This window comes from Oculina patagonica, chromosome 2, assembly GCF_052425735.1.
Source record: "Oculina patagonica isolate OP01 chromosome 2, crgOcupat, whole genome shotgun sequence".
NCBI lineage: Eukaryota > Metazoa > Cnidaria > Anthozoa > Scleractinia > Oculinidae > Oculina > Oculina patagonica.
In genome coordinates, this window is record NC_135759.1 from 26,129,274 (window position 1) to 26,148,348 (window position 19,075).

General features: G+C 36.6%; 3 protein-coding genes across 11 annotated transcripts in view; 2 read left to right on the forward strand and 1 right to left on the reverse strand.

The window, feature by feature from the left end:
- Positions 1-14,122, forward strand: part of LOC144643814 (RYamide receptor-like) — a 39,129-nt gene extending 25,007 nt beyond the window's left edge. For 3 of the 8 annotated variants that reach the window (XM_078503174.1, XM_078503176.1, XM_078503173.1), the window contains exons 2-3: positions 5,278-5,382; positions 11,648-14,122. In XM_078503174.1, coding sequence (XP_078359300.1) covers positions 5,346-5,382; positions 11,648-12,873 — 1,263 coding nt within the window. In that variant the 5' untranslated portion in view covers positions 5,278-5,345 and the 3' untranslated portion in view covers positions 12,874-14,122. Of the gene's footprint in view, positions 1-1,214; positions 1,378-2,427; positions 3,143-3,822; positions 3,841-5,277; positions 5,383-11,645 lie in introns of those variants that run through there. The other 5 variants (XM_078503171.1, XM_078503177.1, XM_078503170.1 and 2 more) reach the window with 5 other exon arrangements.
- LOC144643815 (substance-P receptor-like) overlaps positions 1-19,075 on the reverse strand; it is an 81,531-nt gene that overhangs the window by 21,685 nt on the left and 40,771 nt on the right. The window lies entirely within an intron of this gene.
- LOC144641904 (RYamide receptor-like) lies at positions 16,511-17,963 on the forward strand. The gene has a single exon (XM_078500920.1). It carries the CDS (start codon positions 16,789-16,791, stop codon positions 17,725-17,727), a length of 939 nt encoding a protein of 312 aa, XP_078357046.1. The 5' UTR covers positions 16,511-16,788; the 3' UTR covers positions 17,728-17,963.

Here is a 19,075-nt window from a genome sequence, read left to right on the forward strand (position 1 = left end):
ATCATTTTTGCATAGTTTCACAGCATGTAAACTTTTCAGTTCTACGACTGCTATATTCATAACTAATTCCATCTCCAACAATCACCATGAATAACACGACTGAGCCCTCCGGTTTGTATATCTATGATCTAGGTTTGAGGGACTCAAGAGCGCCAAAAAAAACAACTTTCCGCTAGTAAACCGACCCCCTTACACATGTGCTCTGCATATGTCTTTCTGTGTGTATTGAGAAAGTTAGAACGGCAGTGAAATTAGGACCATTTATGCTACAAGAGGCACCCTCTGGCCTATAAACCCCTCAAGCCATCGCTTTGTGAATTTTATGATCTTGAAATTTTAGATCTGGTAATAATGCTTTACAGAACGGAAGTCGGCATTTACATTTTAATCGTTAAGGCAATCCAAAAATGTTGCCCTTTTTATTTGACAAAGGGAATAAATAATCCTTTTATAGAGGTATGCCATCCACTTGATAATCTTTCTTCGATAATCTTTCTTGGATAATCTTGGTATGCAAAGGGTAAAATATGCGCGGGTGAGCTAAGCCGATCGCGTGGCGACAAAATGAAAAAGGAAAAATGTACTTTACAGACGAGATTGACCAATTAGACAACATCCTGCCCCGTACTGCATTTATTTCGGTTTTCTTTTTGCCTTAATTGTATTTTTAATAATTGAAAAAACGTGACATGAAGGGTTTCATACGTTGCCGCCTTGATTTAAACACAAATCTTGTTTTCACAGCTCTGCATTCAATCAGGGTAAAATGAAAAACAAAGACCCGGCCATGTACGTGTTCATGTGGAAGTCTTTAGCATACTTTCCACATCAGAACTGTTTATTTAGGTATTCTATCTTTAAATACTGAGTTATTTTTTAAAAAAATTGCATGTCCTGATACACGAAATGCGACAGCCGGGCAAAACGGAACCGGCCATTGGAAAAGATAATATTCATTAAAGATGCTAAATGATAGTTTGGAGTCAAAAGTTCAAGTTGGTGGGTTTTAAAGCTCACGCATCTTAAAGCCTCTAATGCTGTTTATTTAATGCGATTAGCACGTATAAGATTTTTTCTTCACTCTTATGTTATTTACGGGTCAATAATCGTCCCTTCAGTAGGCTTTCCTGTCAATAACAGCATTGATTGTACCAAATTCGCAATATTACTGGTGAAAATTGCATGGTCACCCTCATAAGTTGTTACCTCAAGCATGAATTTCAAAGTTCATTTGCTCTGTTTTTACAGCGCCATCGAGATAATTAAATTAACGATACGGACCAACAACACAATTTAGTAGAAAAATATTTTGCACCTTCCAAGAAGAGGCCGCAATGATAAAATATCCGGCCGTTAATGCCGGACACAGGTGTCGAGGTACGTGGCTAACTAAGGTCGTTTGGTTGTACGTTTTGGAACGAAAAATTCAATGTGGGCAAGGCGTCAGGGTGTAAATCAATCAGCGTAGGTTTGGCTATAACGAACATCACGATCACGAAAACTTGAAGCCAGATTTGACATTTTAAAAATACTGACGTAATCAGTCCCCCCTAATCAGGAAAGCAGTTATATATGCGTAGATAACTAATAGGAATCAATTTAACAATCATACGATACTTCTACTCTTTCATTCATACAATCGTGGTGTTTCTCGTTCACATCATAAAATGAACTCTTTCTCCTGAACCAATCAAAGAAATTCATTGAGATGGTTTTAATTCGCATAAACTAAAGTGAACATAATCTCAGAACTGCAGGTTTCTCTGCATATCATCTAGCTTGTCTAATTAGCTTATTTGGTCGGCTCGATTAGCCAATAAACTGCACGGCATGTTTGACATCACACGTCCTTTGCCAGCCGCAACTGCTGGACCTGCTGACTGCCATTAGCGTTTCTTTCCTCCACTTATCGGAACCAACTGGATCAGACGGAATATATCTCACCTTTGACAACGACAGTCACAAATTTGTTTGCAAAGTTATTTTTCTTTACTCCACATGGAATCTCTCTTAGCTGCTTATTGATTGAATAACAAAACATCCATATCTTATTATTATCCATATCTAATCCAAAAGATTAGGAAATTACGCCGATGACGTATGATGTATGTCTGATGTTGTCGTCACGTACTTATTTAATGTCTGCACGTGTGATACTTTCTATACTGTACCTGACCGAAAGGGATCTAGATAAATCTTCGGAGCATGTACGGTCGGCTGCTACGTCGCAAAATGATTGAATGTCAACTAGAATGTTATTCTTTTGCAGAAAGGCCGCCAAGCTACATTAAAATATCTGGTGATGAGACAAACAAAAAATGGTGATAGTCCATTATCATAGCGTTTTAGTCCATGACATAAAGAACATCTTATGGCTTGCTTTTTAGAAAATGTTTATATTCAGGCTTTTTCATAACCTAAGCTATTACAGTCAACATGTCGGTGTTTTAAGAGATATATAATATAGATACTAAAGTTCGTTATAGATCTTAATAGGGTCATTCAAAGTGTTACTCATGACCCCTCAGTCAGCAAACTAAATAACGAGGTGTCAAGCGCATGCGGTGGATACAATCCATATAAGTAGCTGCGAATATACTAACTTCTCGGCAAATCGCATTGCATGTTTAAATACACTGTAGTCGAAATTCTTTCGTTAATTGTTCGCATAAAGCGACTCATTCTTTGAAACTGTGTACTTGATGGTCCTTCCGGGCTTTTATTACTGGTATATGCCCGGAATTCGTAATCGCGACCTCGCCATACGACGACTGATTGAAAGGATATGGACATAAACACGCAACCGAGGGTAACATTATACGCTTCTCTCAGCAAGGCTGAGACGCTATTGTGCGGTGAAACCGAGCAAGCCAGATTGGCACATCATGTTGTGAAAAGAGCTTAGTCCTCGCAGGAACATACTTTAATCCCTATAGAGAAATCTGGTAATACGGAACAGCTCAGTGGTGTGACTGTGATAAAATTCGTGAAACAAATCCACTTCACTGGTGAAGAGGTTTTTTCCGTGGCTTTGCAATCGTGTTTTGCCTGCAAGGGAACGGAGTAGCTGGCGTCACAGAGCGACGACACTGGGCGTTCTTCCCATTATCGCTGCCTTAAGTCTCACAAACATATACAAAAGGTTAGGATATATTTAACTCATTTGCTTACAAATATCGTATAGGTGAAACCAAGAAAATCGTACCAACACAGCAGCTTTTAAATGTGCTTTGGACGTAGTAAAAGAGAACTGGTGCGTTGTTATCACACAGCAGGGAAGATAATAAGGCGTATGTAAACCACTTGAAAGACGAAAGCTATGTTGGGCTTTTTATAGATCTTATCAATCTTCTCCAAGGAAAAGTCGCGTCTATAGCTTTAATTGCCCATCAATTGCTTTTACAAAATTCTTACATCGCTACGTGCTTCGGCTGGCAATTTTGGTCGCGTGTCTGTTTTTATTCACTGAACACGAATGCCTCGTTAAATAGCGGAGTCCCATGTTCACTTTGGTAGAAGTATGCCACTCGATCCTCTGGATTACTGTCAAATGTTATAAGCCGATGTTTTTTATTCTGCGGTGTATTAAGCGAATGTCACCGGACTGTGAAACGTTATTCCGTGTTCGCCTTTCCAATAAATGTCACTTTTTCTTTTATTTACGACTTGTCAATCGGAACCGATTATTATACCAAAACGTTGACGTAATTGTCGGTATAGCCGCCTGCGTTGTTTGGTAAAGTGCAAATTGTAATAGAATCGTGCCCTGAAAAATGCCTTGAACAATGACTAATAGTTGGTGGATTTTTTGACTGAACACTGGTGGGCTCGTGTTACACGGTAAATAATTAACTTGCTGACCACTTATAGAAAATAATCATTACAAATAAGGTATGACGGAACACTGTATTGTTTACCACGTGCATGCAGCATTGCTAAAGTTTTCCCAAAGTCATTAGCCTTTATTTGTCAATATTTTCCCATGCACGGGTAGTGTATTCCATTGAAGAGTTGCAAAAAAGGTAAACAAACTGAGCAATTTACGTTCAATTAATGCAAGTTTCTTATGACTCCTTTTTTGGAGTATTTTACATGTCTTGACAAAAAAAGGGGGAGGAGGGATAATAGGTACAACCTAGCTGCAAAACATCTCAGAAATCTCATTACACAATATAGCTTCCTATTTGAACTGTTTAATTGTTGTTGTTAATTATGTTTTGACATTACAAAATATGGAGTTCTTGGTTTATTGGAATCGGCCACCTTTAATAATAAGAGAGGGTCTCTGCCAAAGTAGTTCACTGAACAAATTACCAGCTTATGACGATGGGACTGGAAATATATGCAGCAATTGTTTGAAAGCTTTTAGGAGACAAAGCCTGAATAATATACTCATAACAAGATTAGCTGCATTTGTCATTAAAACGGTTGATTAATGAATCCGGAGTTGTCGGTAATATGAACATCCGATTCCAAAAAACGTTCACTCATGAACAACTTTTATAATTTGTCTGGCACCATACACGTTCGTGATAGAATGTTGCATTTAAACGCATAGTGACATTTATTTTTTGTTTTGTTTTCAAGAGGTAGTGACTATACACCCAAAAAACAAAACATAGTCTTTCTACCATTTATCAAGTCAATTAACGACAAATATTGCATACAAGAAACTTGTTAACAAGTGAATATTTTTTGACGTTGATCGATAGATCAGTTTCTAACATTCATATTTTATCATTAACACTCCATATTGTAATTATACACGTTTAATCCTTTGATCTCTCATTCTGATCTGTGGATAACTCTTTGAATTGAACACGAACAATCGGCTTTATGGCAAAGTTCTCTTTATGTCTGAACACAAACCCGGCTCAAGACTTCTATGAAGTTCTTGGCATGTGATAGCAATTTAGTCTCTTGTACTTGTGTTATACTACATAGGTTGACAGTAATGATGTAAACAAGCCTAATTGATATCTTACCCTATTGAAAAATAGCACAAAAGCAGTACAAAAGAAATCCGTTTGACCTATCAACTCTTTTGTGCAAGTGGGAAAGAACAATATAACAAAAACATAATAACGTTGATGACATTCGGAAACAAAAATATTCGTTTATCCTTAATCCTTTTTTGGAAGTCAATAAACCATAAACGCGCTCGTCATGTTTTGAGGCTTTGCAAAGTGAAAATACAATGTAAGTGACCACTTGACATTTAAGAATGTACTTTGTGTGATCAAAATATGTGATACACTGCATTGCTTATTCTTTCAGAGTAAAAGCTGAATTACAAGGACTCTCAAGGCAAAATAATACGTCGGCAAGACAAAGTCACCACAAAGATGGCAAACTCTTCTCTGTTGCCAAATGATCATGAAGGTAGGAACACTTTTATCATGGTTAAGAAACCAATTCAGTTTGATATGTTAAATGTCAGCAAGATTGGAATTGTTAAGCTTATAGCTGGCTTATCGTTTTCATTATGAGTGCTATTATTAACGTTTCAAACATGTATATATGTGTGGGAATTACTTCATCTCGGAATTAATAAGACTTACTTTCTTTTTTGATGTAAAACATTAATTAACCCGTGTTAACAGTGAAAACAATTTAGTAAACTCGCTGATTTGACGATTTGTAGTGGCTTTGTTTAAGAGGATATATACGTGAACAGTGGTCGGAAATGGGAGAGCTAAATAACTAATAGTCTATAGTTTGTGTAAATATCTAAACGACAAGTAAAGTTAATCTGGTGCACACTTCAATATTGTGGTTCTAACAAGTGTTGTACTTGTGAATTCTGGGTGACTTTTGAAAAACATTCAGGCCAAAAAAAAATGTTTTCATTCTTCAAATTTATTTCGAGTGTCTGGTAGCCAGTAGGACATTTACGGAAATTTAAGTTTGTGGCTTTTGCCTAATGCTGTAATTTGTTTCGTGAAGTTCTCCAGCAGTAAGGTGCAGTAGTTTTGTTAATTCTTTAAACCATGCAGACTTTTAGACAATTTCGTCGGTACGGCGATGAGAGAAGTATTCAAAAAAAAGTAAACTAGTTTGAAGCCTAACCCACACCGCTGTATAATTCAAATTCAGGCTTTCTAGTATTCAGAATAGGTATTGCAGGCAGTTCGACGCTTCGAAAAGAAATCACGAGTATTGAAAATTTATCTCGACAAATATGTGGCTTTTAAATTATCAATACATCCGCGTGGTATCGATACGTGACAATCAGTCGCATGCGCTAGCATGATGTTGGCAAAACCCATTGAAATGAAAATGTAATGGATATATCTTTATGGTCATCGGCGGATGAATTAATATCGGTTTTCTCTATTGAATTAGGACCAATTGCACTTTTTTAGAGATTAATTTCTGACAAGTGATGAAACGCACGAGTGTCGTGCTTGGCGGGGGTATTAAAATGGCCATAATGAAGTGGGTCAGGGGTCGTTTCGGTGGCGGTTAAAATTATCACGAACGGCAGTAGTTTCTTAGTAACGAGAAATACCTTAATGTTTTATTTGTATATGCACTTGTTAACATCAATATTTCGTTTTGTAAATGTTTTCAGAGCATTAGAAAAATTGGGAACGTTTCCAGAGCATTATACGAAAGATAGTTTTGCTATACATGGCTATACATTGATTTTATTTTCATACCTTGTCGAAACAACTACAGAACTGATGACAGTGTGTTTTTATAATCTCTCTTGAGAGGATTCCAAGAGCTCTTCCATTGATATAATCAACTGGCCTAAGGGTACGTTTTTTTTTTTGCAAAAATAACTTAAATACACATATACGTTTATTTGAAACATTAAAAAAATTACAAAAACGCTCGAAAAGGAAGTTGAAAGGTGGACGCCAGAGGTTTCCCCCCCCCCCCCCCAAGAAAAAAAACGCAAATAAAAAGTAAAGCTTGAAAACAGTAACTATTAAAGTCAGGCAGTTAAGGGCTTTGAAGGTTTTAGGTACTTTGAAGGTTTTAGGTACTTTGAAGGTTTGGAAAGTCTGACTTAAAATATTAATTCAAGATTTCAGTAGATTTCTGGCTTAAAGATCAATGAATTGCGTGCATCGATGACAATCTTGCATTGCTTTTGATTATGCAAATTTTGAAGACGATTGGACAATTCATTGTTTTATATTGGTTTAGAGTTCCCTTTCTGTTGTACATAAGAAATGTCAAAAATTATAATCAGCTTTTAGCCATTATTTAAAGTGACATTTCTATCAATAAATAAGCTTATTATCCTGTGTTTGAAGTACGAGGGCTGATAACTTCCAGAAATAATCCTTATTAAATGGTAAGTAATTTTCAGTAGACAGAAGGCAGAAGTTCCAAATGATTGACCTTAAATTCAAATGATCGTGCCTAGTAAACATATCAGTACTGCACGGTTGTCAAGTGGCCAATGCTTAATAATATTACAGTCACGTAAACGTAAACGTAGCTGAAGAAGCTGACTTTATTGTTGCCGTAATTCGCGAGATTAACTTAAACTAACTGTCTTTTAAAATTTTGATACTTACGATCTGCACAGACACTGGTTAGCTTCATGATTATAGCCTTACGTAGCACGATATTTTCGGTCGTTAGATTGTTCTTGAATAAAAATTATACCGCAAAAATTTTAACCACAATTTTTGATCGCCTTGTTTTCATGTCTTTGTTCAGCCTGCCAGCTGTTCACAGCCTCTTCCTGTGTTGATGATAAGCTAGGGAATTTTGGCTTAGCATGCCTGTGTTGTTGCGCCTGTGTGTGTTTGTATATCTTTCTTTATTCTCAAAACGTTTAATTATTCAAACTTAAATGTTACTGAGCGCGTAAAATTGCTGACGCATTGCCAGTATTTAATTATCATCCCTTCATGCAAAGAAAAAAACTGCATTCATGCAGATATTAAATGGTTAGATGATTTTTGAATACAATACAAAACTCGACCAATCAATCTATAACTTATAGATTTTATGAGTCGTGATTATTTTATACAAACGTTTCCGTGTGCTTTTCTTGGTAATAAATTTTAACAAGGTACTCCCAAGCATCGCCAATGGTACGTCACTGTATCGATGGTCACGTGTGAGCCATCAGCCAGCCAATTTCTTATAAGTCACGCAACTAAGCTACAAAATACATTCTTTTAGTTATAATATAAACTGCTATCAGCGGCCTGTCAGTGCTATTTATTAATCCGACAGGTTAGTATGTCTGCCATTACATCTTAATAAGTATCTTTAGGGCTAAGAATAAACAGCGTCTTGAGCTATTTACGAAATGATTATTGTATATATACCATTATGCGGAAGATGTAAAAGAAAACTCTGGGTCTAACTTTAAAATTGCGGTAACATGGAATTTGAAACTTGAATTAGTTGTCAGTCATGGCTAAATCTGAATTTGGTTTAACCGTTTTGCGTGCACCAAGATAATATAAAGTATTCTCTTGCATTCACTTTGTCGGATAAGTTAAAAAACATCCGGGACTAATTCATAGCTGGAAATGATGAATTAAACTATTCAAACCCCCCTTCCCATGATTATTTCCTTCTAGGTCTTCTATAAGAGAGAAAAAAGCGCATTAGCGCCAGATATGGCATAGAATCGGTTGCATATCAAATTACCTAGCCCCAAGAAAGAAAGTAACTTCGAAATATGTGATGCCACATATGTCTCAGTTGTGGCTTTTTCGAGCTGTTCGAAGTTACAAAGTTAAAATTGGTAAAGTTGTTTGACACTTTCAAAAGACTGACCTTTTCTAAAGTTTGACACTTGCAATCTATGAATTCCGCAAATTAATTGAGTACTTCCTAAGGCATGTTTAAAATGTGTAAATATCTCGTGGTACTTGAAGATAAGTAGTTCTATCACTCTCCTGAATTGTTTATTATATTCATAACAAATTTCTAAAGCAGAGTTTGTGGAACTAACCTTTATTCTCAATACCTTCGTCAGTCTGTGAAGTTTGTAAACTTGCAAAGTTTTCGTGCAGTCTTTAACTTTCGCGATGAATGACCACAATTTGCTAAATTTCCACGTCAAAGAACTTTAACATCGCTGAATACATTTGTACCGCGTTAGTTTGCCTTTTTCCTTTCCTTTCATATATATATATATGACTTTTATAGCTTTAAGAGCACTTTTAAACGTTTTTCGCGTCGATCCGTGAATTTTGTGTGTGGAGCTGAACCTGTGTTTCATTCTTTCAGCAGCTGTGATTGGTTAAAGCGCGGTCTATTGCTTAAGTATACATTTTTAGATGTCTTAATTACCCGCCACCTCTCGGTGAAGAATGAAAACGCGCGAAACGGGTTATGGGTCTCCCCACCTGATTAAAAAGGGAAACCGGTAAAAAAAGGATCATATAGCCATGAACATCTAACTGCGGGCAGAGCAAAATCCAGTTCAAGGTATGTTTTCAGCAAAAAAGTAAAAAGTTAGATAATAGATCTCTTGCTATGTATTGCAGTGTGAAGTATCGATGAACATAATTTCACATATTGTTGGGCTATATTTTGGGAAATTTTAAGGTTTTATGGGAAGATTTTAATATAAGCTATTTGTTGTTTCTTTTCATATTTTACGGAAATTTTATTAACTTTGGGATATTTTAGGTATATTTTCGGGGATTTCAATATTAGTGTTTGGGATTATTTATCTTAAAAAAATGCAACGTAAAATGCAATGCAAGGTAAAAAGAAGGTTGTTATTAACAGTGACCGAATACAAAACCAACTCGCTTTATTTCAATATTGATACATACGACCGGATTTTGTAAACAGAAAATATTGCTTTTAGTACGATCTATCATCAAGCTGTAAAACAGGCCTAGGGCAAACAATTAGAATCTAAAAAACAATTTCCTAAGCTGTATTTACGTTAGTTCCATTCACTCAATCAAGGTATTGTAATCTCAGCTGTCATAGTTTCTGATGAAGCAATTTATTGCAACGATTAGTTTGTTTTACAGTGTGAAACGCTCGCACTTTTTGGTTCAGATCCGCATAATAATAAGTTTCTCAGAACTCATCAAAATCTAGTTTACTACCTCGCTCCTAACACCTTTGAAGTCCTTTGTTCTTTGCCCGAAGACAAAAACTTAGAATTTCGATACTTTTACGAACGGAAACTTAACTTTTTTAACGCGTACACTTAGTCCAGTATAACAACTTTCCATGTGTTCAAGTAAACAAATCGGGCTAAGTTTACTATTCGTTTGTTCTCGCCATCCCAAACAGTTGAGGTTACTCAATTTATCCAAAACAAAGAAGTTTACTTTTGTCTTTTAATTGAAATTATTGCCTGTTAACATAAATAGAAGGTCAGCATCGTTTGTAGGGAGCTCAGAATGACTTGAGCAATGCAGTTGTAATTCAACAGTCAATCCTGAAGACTTACAACCGTTTGCAGAGAAGCTGTGTCCTTGGTCGTGCTTTAAACTTCATAAATCTGCTTCGTGACAATATTCCATCTCGCGATTTGTACGGCTTTGTCAAAACACGCATCAAACTCATAAAACCACAGAAAATTTCTATAGGTAACATTAATTGTATTGAAAGATGCATGTAAAAAAAACCGGTTTGTCTTGGCTGACACGAGTTTTCAACAGTGTTTGATTACCATAATGTTTAGAAAATTATGATTCATTCCAGCAATGTGTAGGTCAAGAGCAAAATACCAAATAATCGTAATTATTTTGCTATCACTCTCCTGTGATTTGAAATTCAAATTTATGAATATGTACAATGTGCATTGGCAGGTCAATTTTTAACAAACACATAACTTTCTTTATTTAAATATATAGTTGTAGTTTGTATTTTTCCAAGGGCATATGTATTTAGTCTACTAAAAATATGCTTCAAATGAAGTTGTCTTAGATCGAAGCAGTTCGCATTGATTGGTGTTAAGTTACTTTTTGACGTTTATAACAAAGGCAAACTAAAACGTACACAATCATGAACTGCAGAAGGGAAAGGTTAAGTAACAGTACATGCTTTACAAGAGCGCTCTTGAAAATTGCGTATACATGTAACTGAGTTCAAATAGACATTTTAAATGGAATCAAAGCTTATATGAATAATTGCAGTCTTGCGTGAGTTAAAGCGTAAAGTAACAACACTAATACTAAATTAAATTTCCTTGCGATCTTCTTTTTATAAATTTAAATTTATATGCCTCAAATTAAAAGTTTAAACTGCACACAAACATACCGAATCAAATACTCTACCAATAAACTTTCTTTATAGGAGTTAAAGTTTTATTTGAATTTCCGGTTTTTTCAGTACCACTTCGATTTTCCGTCCTAGAGAGGGGTTGAATCGCAGTTAAAGATCAGAAGAGAGAATCGGAAAAAATATAAGATAAAATAAAATTAGGGATGTAATAAAATTAGGATCCTATTCTTGAGTGGCACCTTTCTTTTCGATACGGACTTCCTTTACTGAAAGGACAGTTTATGTGGAGTAACTAAAAACAGCATTATTTATTCCACTGATAGAAAGCGTGACACTAGCATACAGATGAATGGTCTAGTAAAAGAACGAGGACTACCACTCCATTCATACGCAGATTACACTATATTTAGGTCAAAAAATTGTCAACATTTGTTTAACGCTTCGATTGCCTTTTTCGCTTTTATTTCAGAAAACGTTACAACTGCAGTCATGTGCATCCAAGAAAGGACAGTGTCATTACAAGTCGTTATAACAGTGATGTACGCCCTCATCTTCCCCATCGCTCTCCTGGGCAACTCACTTGTTTTGTATGTGGTCTTCAAGAGACAGAGCATGAGGAGCGTATTGAACTTATTGATCGTCAATATGGCAATTGCAGACCTGTTAGTGACTGTGTTTATTATGCCATACTCTGTCGCTTATCTTTTCGTGGGGCTTGAATGGTTCAGTGGAATTATTGGCTTGATCCTCTGCAAGACGATCCATTTTTCTCTGACGGCATCCATCGCAGCGTCAGTCATCACCCTTATCGTCATCACAGTTGACAGATTTGTGTCGATCGTCTTTGTATGGAAAACCTGCCTTAACCTCAGAACCTCCAAAGTCTCGTTGGTTGTTATTTGGCTAATCGCTATTGCCATAATGGGACTCCATCTTGAAGTGTACACGGTCGACCAAGCAATACCAGGAGATGAACGATACTTCTGTTATCCCGACTGGCAGCGTATGCCGCTCGACTTCAATAAATTCTTCGCTGTTGGAATGTTTTTTATGCTTTATGCATTTCCTTTAGTTCTCATGGCGATTCTGTACTCCTTGATAGGCCACAAGCTGTGGAAAGACAGCTTTGCAGGAAATGCTGGGAGCGGCGGCGACGCGAACATCAACAGTTCCAAGAAACGAGTCATAAAGATGCTGGTTACAGTAACCCTTGCCTTTGCGGTCTGTTGGTTTCCTCTGCACCTCATACATTACTTCATATACTTTGATACAGCGACTTTTCAGTGCATGTCACTTTATCTCATATTGTTATCTTTCTGGCTTGGACACGCTAACAGTGCAATCAATCCGGTTCTTTACGTAATTTTCAACAAGACATTTCGTCGAGCTTTTCTGCAAGCCTTGCACATTGAATCATACAGCAGCCTCAATTCGGTTGCGAGAAAACGATCAGATAGGAGATGCTCAACGACTCAAACTCATGTTAAGAGCAGTTTCCGCAATGGAAATAACAATGAGGAAAACACTCCAACTTCTCCGCCTCCCTCAAATGTTCGATCCCAGAAAGAACTGTATGCATATGGCAAGCTGGTACAGACACATGAACCCTCTAGATCAAAATCACCAAAATCTGATGGTGGCAAGAAAAAACACCTTTCCATAATAGTTGTTATAGACAAAATGACATCAGTTTGATTACAAAAACGTCCAGTGTGACTATCAGCAAGTTAAAGGTGCGTAACGTTTCCTGGATACCAAACTCTCGTGACTACCACTTGAGTACCAGAAAAGGTAAAGCCGGATAAGCTTCGTTCGTGACGTATGGTTCGTTCTCGGACTCAACGAATTAAAGCAAATGCATGGGGTGATATATTAAACGTGAATGATACACAATCATGATTTGCGTTCGTAGAAAACATCCAAACGGGAATATATTTATGGGATTGTAGATAGGTTTCAATGTCAGAAAAAAAACAGACAGTTCTTTTGTAAATTTCATCAGCTACTATTAATACAATACTCAATACTAAGTAGTCCATGATTATCCCGTGTAAGAAAAGTCTGTGTACATTGGAGTTTGATTATTAATTCTTGGTTGATCTTTTTTTTTGCACAAAATTGTTGATGTTAACAACGTTAAACCGATTGCATAGATCGATTTTAAAAGTTTGCATAATGAAGAGATTTTATTTCATTGTCCTCTTTGTAAATTCTGGGTTCCTAATTTTGTCACCGTGTTTCAATCAGTTTCCACTGCATGTGACTTGATTTAATTAAACATATTCTATCAATGTCTTCCTAGCACTAGATTCACTTTAAGGGGCTAGGTCATTTTTTTAAATGCAATTCCTTTCTTTTGTCTTTATTTATAAAGCCAAACGAATTGCTAACAGTGCATGCCTGCTGAAATATTAGCAACAAAACATTGGACTTTCAAGGAATACATATCCATATAAATATTCTATATGAACCTAAAGGTAGAGATAAACATTTTGCATGGTGGACATTGTAACCATGCAACTGGTACTCGTCTCTGGCTTTTAGACATCTCGTTTGTGTTTTCAAGGCATTATTTAGAATTTCAATGGAATGGAAGTTCCACTAAATTGCGTACGTGTAACAAGATTACCTAAAACAAGTGACATATAGCCCCGTCAAGTTATACAACCGACCAGAGCCACGTGGGCGTTGTTTATATTATTTTGAGGATTTAAATTGTAGTTAAATTAAATTTGCTGGAAACAAGTCAATCAATATTAGTTTTGACACTACTCCAGCATAGATAATAAAGGCGTTTCACGGTTTTTTTAACTTTCAGATGTGCATGAGGATTGTAAATAATACAAGAGTTTTATTGTTGTTTTTTATTCCTTACGGAAATGCATGAGGGTTGTACATCAGTAGAGCAATTTGTTTCGTTACTAATAAATATTTGAAACACATTAGAAACATACAATGTGTGTGTTATATTGTGTATTTTAGTGCATTCCTATACAAAGGGGTGGCTGTTATCACTGTCTTGCGGATGTGCAGCTTGAGGAGCTTTCAATTTTTTGTGGTTCAATCATGGCTGCTCAAAAACTTTAAATGCATATCTGGGATTTAAAGTAAACCACAGTTTTCTTCCTCTCCTTGGTTTTCGCCTCGAATTTTGAGTTACCTTTTTAGGAAAAATCAACCGAGAAGGGGAAAAAATTAACGACTAACATATAGAACTGAATTCCCTTGTCTTATCGCGGCCAGAAATGACAAAGCCCTCTAAACAATTTTTAACTTGTTACCATTCTGTTACGTTTTGCGTCTTTTGCTTATTAGCAAGGGTAAGTAAAAAGTACAGTCTACTTTCAAGATTAGTTACCCATCAGGCAGTGCATGCCTTGTTTAAGAACACAGCTCAATGACCCCGGTCAGGCCTCGACCACGGACCCCTAATCTGGATTCCAGTGCACTAACTATTAGGCCACTGTGCCTCGTAGTCCCTTATCCACGCGTTCGAGCGATAATGGATGTACCTGGCTCTTCAAACTGATTAACATGTTCTGCTATCCTACCATATCAAGTCACTGACCTGACATCCTACGATGACTTTGACAGTTTAGCATATTAGATAAATAGGCAACTCTGCGCGATAGTCAGTTCTCCATTTTCGAAACTTTCGTTGTGACCATCTAGAAATGGAATCTTTATGTCGTCCCAAAACCGTAAATAAATCTCTGCCTTTAAAAAAAATAACTACTTGCACATGCCGATAACTAGGGAACGCGTAATTTTACTATTGCCTCGCTGTAATTCTAAACGGAACGATGCTCTCAAATACAAGGATAATAAACTCGCAAATCAACTGTCTGCTGAAGGTGAAGTATGTTTCCTAACTTTATATTGGTTGATGATGTGATTACATAATAATAACTTTATTGAAGTGACATGAAAATGGAAAGGTATGCCAATTATTGAATGTGACTTACACTTCATTAAAAATCAATCTAAAGATTTTATTGTTGCCTTTACCTAAGCCCAAAAGCTGCCATATAACATGTTTTGGACCTAAATAATTTTAACCGATAAGATCTTTCTTTAAGTGTTTTGAGCTTGTGTTAATTAGCTTAAACGTAAGATAAGAATACCTTGTTGACCTATAAAGGAGGTTTTAAATGGCGTCGAAATTAAAAAACAGAATTCAAACAATTTACTTGAACTGATCGCATGGATAGATGAGGTTTTGTTAAAGTGTCGATAGCGTTTTTTTTTTTCTTTCTTTCTTGATCTATGAAAGATCTCAACGATCACGCTCGAAAAACGCGATTGTGAACCCTTCTGACGAGAACTACTTTGTAAATGCACTCACGTCCACCTTTTGAATTATTAAACTAAAACGTTGTTTAAATATTTTGCTTTGCTCCGGATCCCAGACCAGTTTTTTAGTCATTTGTCAGCGTACATTCTTGCAAACAGAGCGCCTTTTGAAGATTTTACCGTCCCTGTCTGAGTCATATGTCAATGCCATATTTGTTTGCAAAACGAATACACAACTCACGGTTTACCCTGACTGACATATAAGTTTCTAACAATCCTTAAGTAATCACGAAGTTTAAGATAATTATGACAGCTGTTTTATTAGCAATTTAGAGGTCAAGAGCAAACGAACAAAAAATCCTAATGATTTTGCCACCAACCCCTGTAGTTGGAAATAAATTCAACCATGAATGTACAATGTGCATTGGCCAATTGATTTTCACCAAGCACATAACTTTCTATATTTATTTTTAATATACTTGTAGTTTAATATTTTTCAAAAGCATATGTTCTAAGCTTCATTGGATATCTCATCTAAAAGCATGTGTCTTATCTTGCACTGAAAGAACTCACATTCACTGGCGTAAAGTTACTTCTTGACGTCATAATAAAGACAAATAAAAATGAGCACTATGCCGTGTACAGAAGGTTGTGTGTTTAAGTAACGGTACATACCTCACAAGATGGCTCTTAAAAATGGTGAATGACTTCAGTTGGACTACTTAAACGGAATCAAGGATTTATCAATTGTAGCAGACTTGTGTAAGTTGAATCGTAAAGTACTAATACTTAATTAAATTTGCTGGCAATCTTACTTCAAACTTATCATTTAAAATATTTCACATTGAGTTAGACTACCCACAAGTATACTGAATCACATACCTTATCTTGTGTCGCTATTAATCTATAGAGTGTTTAAATTTCAATTGAATTTGGTATCTCCAGTGATTCTTCAATTTGTTTGACCTAAAGAGCGGTTTTAAATTGTTTTTAAAGTAAAGAAGTAAGATTAAGTCAATCTTATAATTGGTTCATACCTTTCGTTACGATACGAAAACGCTGTTACGGAACAGACAGTTTATTTGGTTCTAGAGTAACTACTGACGATACTAGTTTTATATGCCACTGATAGACAGATGAGCATTAGGAAAAAAATCTATTAGGTACACCTGTAGGTACTCACAACAACAAGCCGGGACAACTGAACAAGTTATATTCATTAGAACTACACACACCTTGACCGACTTATATCTATGAGCTTAAAAACTCCATTATCTCCCGGTATTCATTATTTTAGAGAACTGCACAACTGTGGTCATGTGCATCCAAGAAAGAACAGTGTCATTACAAGTCGTTATAACAGTGATGTACGCCCTCATCTTCCCCATCGCTCTCCTGGGCAACTCACTTGTTTTGTATGTGGTCTTCAAGAGACAGAGCATGAGGAGCGTACTGAACTTATTGATCGTCAATATGGCAATTGCAGACCTGTTAGTGACTGTGTTTATTATGCCATACTCTGTCGCTTATCTTTTCGTGGGGCTTGAATGGTTCAGTGGAATTGTTGGCCTGATCCTCTGCAAGACAATCCATTTTTCTCTGACGGCATCCATCGCAGCGTCAGTCATCACCCTTATCGTCATCACAGTTGACAGATTTGTGTCGATCGTCTTTGTATGGAAAACCTGCCTTAACCTCAGAACCTCCAAAGTCTTGTTAATTGCTATCTGGCTAATCGCTATTATCATAATGGGACTCCATCTTGAAGTGTACACGGTCGACCAAGCAATCCCAGGAGATGAACGGTACTTCTGTTATCCCGACTGGCAGCGTATGCCGCACGACTTCAACAAGTTCTTCGCCGTTGGAATGTTCGTTATGCTGTATGCATTTCCTCTAGTTCTCATGGCGATTCTCTACTCCATAATAGTCCACAAGCTGTGGAAAGACAGCTTTGCAGGAAATGCTGGGAGCGGCGGTGACGCGAACATCAACAGTTCCAAGAAACGAGTCATAAAGATGCTCGTTACAGTAACCCTTGCCTTTGCGGTCTGTTGGCTTCCTCTGCACTTAATACATTACATCATATACTTTGACACAGCGACTTTTCAGTGCATGTCACTTTATCTCATATTGTTATCTTTCTGGCTTGGACACGCCAACAGTGCAATCAATCCAGTGCTTTACTTAATTTTCAACAAGACATTACGTCGAGCTTTTCTGCAAGCCTTGCACATTACACCAGCAACAATTTGATTGCGAGAGACCGATCAGATATGTATAACTCAAACTCATGTCAATCCCTTAAATGTTTTATCTCAGAGAGAAATGTATGCATATAGCAGGCTAGTGCACCAAATGCAGAACATTCAAAATCAAAATCATCCATATCTGATGGTGGCAAGACAAACCGTTATTCCAATTAGTTATTGTTTAGGACAAAATGGCGACAGTTTGATTACAAAGACGTTCAATAAAACTATCAGCAAGTTTAAGGGGTGTAACGTAATCATGGATACTCATGATTGCCACTGGAGTCCTAGAAATGTTTTAAACGGGCTTCTACGTGTCCTTCGTTTTTGAACTCTGAGTTATGATGAGTAAATCAAATTTTATACATATGCAAAACTGTATGATGTAATCAGGATTTGCGTTCGGAGGAAAAATCCAAACGAAAACTAATTCATGGGATCAAAGATATATTCCAAAGGGAGAGAAAACAGACAGCTTTTGTACATTTTATCGGCCGTTATAAGTTACGATAATACCCAATACTGAATAGTCTGTGATTACGCTGTGCTAAAAGACGCCTGGGTATATTCATATCAGTTATGCAATTGTTTTATCAATAATTTATCACTTTTGCGCACTCCCACGAACGCCAAACCGTCAGTCAAAAAATTGTCAAACAAACGGAGGTAGATTATCCATAAGGTTGTGTTTTATTTCTTGGTGTAAGGAAGGATAGGTTGTGTATAGCATGAGCAGTATAATATCAGCCTCTTGCAAACTCGGTCATCAGTGGTAAGCATTGGCGGATCCAGACCTTGAACTTAATGGGGTGGAGGCCTTTTTGTGTGTGTGCACCCCAAAAAAAATTAACGGCGTGGGTTATTAAATAAGAATGTCTTTTACAAAAAATACGGAGGAACCCTTAGATCCACCACTAGTATTAGTTACGCCGTCAGGATAAACATTTTACTACGAAAGCTGATATCACGCAGCTTATTTTCCATAAAATATAAGCGCGCAGTATAATTACCCATAACAACCGCTTATAATCATGTTTTCCCCGATCTTGATTTAACATCGCTACCACGTGACAATAAAAGCAATAACAATTATCGTTTCAGATAACATGTTTGATAACCTAACTGGTATTACGTGTTTTAATGCATGAGCTCTAACTGCGGCGTGTACAAGTACATTTTTCATCTTATTCTTAAGATCCACTTGAGTCATGCAGTAAAAAAACACAAATACCGTTATCAGATCTAATCAAAACCATGTAAATGAAAAACAATTAATCATGTGACCTGTTCATGTTTAAAGCTATTAGTTGGAGCTATAAGCCAACATCAAAAAAGGAAAGAGCTTTAAAAAT

What these genes read in the sequence shown, in the direction of transcription:
- LOC144641904 (XM_078500920.1), top strand. Translation starts at nt 16,789, where the DNA reads ATGTGCATCCAAGAAAGAACAGTGTCATTACAAGTCGTTATAACAGTG.